This window comes from Phytophthora parasitica (assembly GCF_000247585.1).
Source record: "Phytophthora parasitica INRA-310 unplaced genomic scaffold supercont2.21, whole genome shotgun sequence".
Classification (NCBI taxonomy): Eukaryota; Oomycota; class Peronosporomycetes; order Peronosporales; family Peronosporaceae; genus Phytophthora; species Phytophthora nicotianae.
Genome location: NW_008649007.1, coordinates 349,546 through 352,125, shown reverse-complemented (window position 1 = coordinate 352,125; position 2,580 = coordinate 349,546). Strand labels below are relative to the sequence as shown.

Genomic DNA, 2,580 nt, shown 5'->3' with positions numbered 1-2,580 from the left:
ACGCGATGGAAACTGCCAGCCCACATGTAGAGTTCACATTGTGGGGTCACCAAGCTGGTACCAGTAGCAGGGACTTGCGCAACCGCTGTAGCCGGGGCGACTTCATTCATGACTGAGAGCGCTGAACGCGCAAGAAGGGCTTCGAACGCCGATTCCAAAGCCTCCAGTGTCATTATGGATCCACGTATGTGCCGTTGAAGTATGCGTTCAATAGTTTCAGCCATACTTTGGTGCATTTTGTCAACTTCTGTCTTATACTGAGCTAAGGTGACCATAATTCCGACATGAGGTGGAATACCAGATTGTGCGATGGGATCATTTTCTTGATAATTCCGGCAGAATACGCGCTGACGCAACCAGCCAAGTTGATTTTGAGCGGATGTTGAAAACAAAAGTGTCATAAATAATAAATGATTTGGAGGCAACTCAGCCCGCAAGTAGGAACTGTGATACAATAACGAGGCTAGGCCGAATTGGCAAATCATCCTTAAACTTGGTGGTACACCAGGAAATACTACGTCCATAGTAATACGGAGGCGCTGCTATGCCAAAGGTAGACTTCCCAGTCACACCACGTTGTTCCATCGAAGTGAGGTAGCGCATGCACTATTGCGTTGTTAGCGTACTTAAGTCTATTGGACTCACTACAGGAGGCCTGGCAAACCACTCCGCAATTGTGTCTGCATTAATCGTCTCGATGTCACAAAGCGAGATCGCAAAAAGTGACTGGCGGCGGTCCTCATCTGATGTCTCGTAAAGCCACTTGATAAAACGAGTAAGAGCTCGGAGATACACGTACTTTGTCGCACCAGCAGTAGTATTTCCAAGGACCTCCTCCACACGAGCATCAAGAACTTTCATCGCTACGACTTGTAAGTGTAAGTGACCCTTAAAATTAAAATCAGAATATACTACCAAACAGCATAATACATTCGACGTGCAAGTTGCACGACGAATTCCATTTATCTATACTTTGTTTTGGGCATGACAGAGGAATAAGATTAGGCATTGAAGGTCATCATATATTACGTATAATCAGTGGATGGCGATACTGTGTAGGTAAAGCACATCGTTATCTTATTAGAAGCTCAGAGTGTACTCAGACCACATATTTTGATGGAGCTTTGGTGTACACGATCCAATTGATGCAACACGTTCATTGTTTTGTCTCGGTTAAAATATGTATCGTCATCCGAAATTACATACCAACGCTTAAATAATCTGCCATGAGGTGAAACTGCACCGGCGTTTTGATTGTTAGCACGTACTGTGAACCAAAATCATTTAAACGCAGACTGACTCTTTTGGTCGCTGCCTCGTCATCGTCATCGTCCAGTAAAACTTGGCAAACTAGGTCGCCTACGACTTACAGTGTGAATGCAATTACATTTCTTTGCTGTGAGACAAATGTAACAGGTCCATTGTCGCGTGCCTGCCGGCGAGTTGTATGGCCCGTGCTGCCGCTACGGTGGTTGTCCCCAGGTTCTTAGGATATAATAAGCAACTTCAACACAATACACGTACAGGTTCGGCAAACTGCGCCGGAACACACGAATGTTCGTGCTTCCTACTGGTATTTAGCTCTAACTCATTGTCTTGCAATGCTCCGTTCGTCAGCAAAGACTTCTACGTATCCACCTCGCCCTCCGTCACGCTGCTTAACACATTGTCCTTGGCGCCCACGCGAAGCGTTCTCTCAGTCTCGACTCCGGCCACAGCGTCCGAAGCGTCGACTGCCACACACCGCGCCGTCCAAGACCCAATCCGCTGTATCACGCACGCGTTGGTTGTGGATTCCTCTCTCACACACTTTTGTTGGCGTCACCAACACCACTCGAACTGACGTGTCACTCTGCACTGCCAACTCGAACACACCCAGCTTAGCTGTGCGTCCTCAACCACTGATGAGGAAGTGCCTCGTCCTCCCCACTACCAATTTGAAAGTGAGCGCCTTCACCTTCGGCCACGGTGCACAACCCCTCACTCCTTACACAGTCCCACCACGAATGCCGCCGCACCCGCTGGTAACTACCACTTTCAACACAAAGATCGCATCTCTGCGGCTCCGGCACCCTCCACACAATGGGTGCGTCGGCCACTCGCCGTGTTCACACCTATTACGACCTTCTGGCGGAGACCTTCAACTGCCATCAACGCACCGAGACGATCACTCTACTCTCGTCCTTCGTCTTGGCCTACTAACCTATTACGCAACGCTTCAGAGTGTGGCGGTTGTCACGGTCTACAGCTAGATGGAGGTCTCGCTATTCTCGCGGACTGCCTCCAGAAGGTCTGCTCACTACAGGGTCAACGGGCTACATCCTACAAGCAAGGGCAAGAGGAGCAGACGTCGGCGTTCCACGTCTAGAGTGGGACTGGGATGAAGGGAATGAGGAGGTACCTCGCTGTGGACCGCTGCGTGGGAAAGATTTGTGGACAGGTAAGGAGCTTCTAGGTCGTGGGGAGACCGTAGGGAAGAGGCTCAGTCGTGTTTTTCCTTCTTAAGAAAGAAGTACTCAGAATATATCAAGTTACATTTGGAATTATCGCTCTAGTTCTCGTTCCTACGTCGGCCTGCTA

The 2,580-nt window shown here is 49.1% G+C and overlaps 2 protein-coding genes across 2 annotated transcripts; one reads left to right on the top strand and one right to left on the bottom strand.

Moving 5' to 3' along the window:
• Nucleotides 1-426: 426 nt before the first annotated feature.
• PPTG_22685 (hypothetical protein) lies at nucleotides 427-861 on the bottom strand (the record flags this gene model as incomplete). The annotated part of the gene is made up of 2 exons (XM_008905806.1): nucleotides 427-606; nucleotides 646-861. 2 exons carry the CDS (start codon nucleotides 859-861, stop codon nucleotides 427-429), a joined length of 396 nt encoding a protein of 131 aa, XP_008904054.1.
• A 586-nt stretch (nucleotides 862-1,447) lies between these two features.
• PPTG_22684 (hypothetical protein) lies at nucleotides 1,448-2,368 on the top strand (the record flags this gene model as incomplete). Its single annotated transcript, XM_008905805.1, has 3 exons — nucleotides 1,448-1,782; nucleotides 1,885-2,086; nucleotides 2,249-2,368. 3 exons carry the CDS (start codon nucleotides 1,448-1,450, stop codon nucleotides 2,366-2,368), a joined length of 657 nt encoding a protein of 218 aa, XP_008904053.1.
• Between the last annotated feature and the right edge of the window lie 212 nt (nucleotides 2,369-2,580).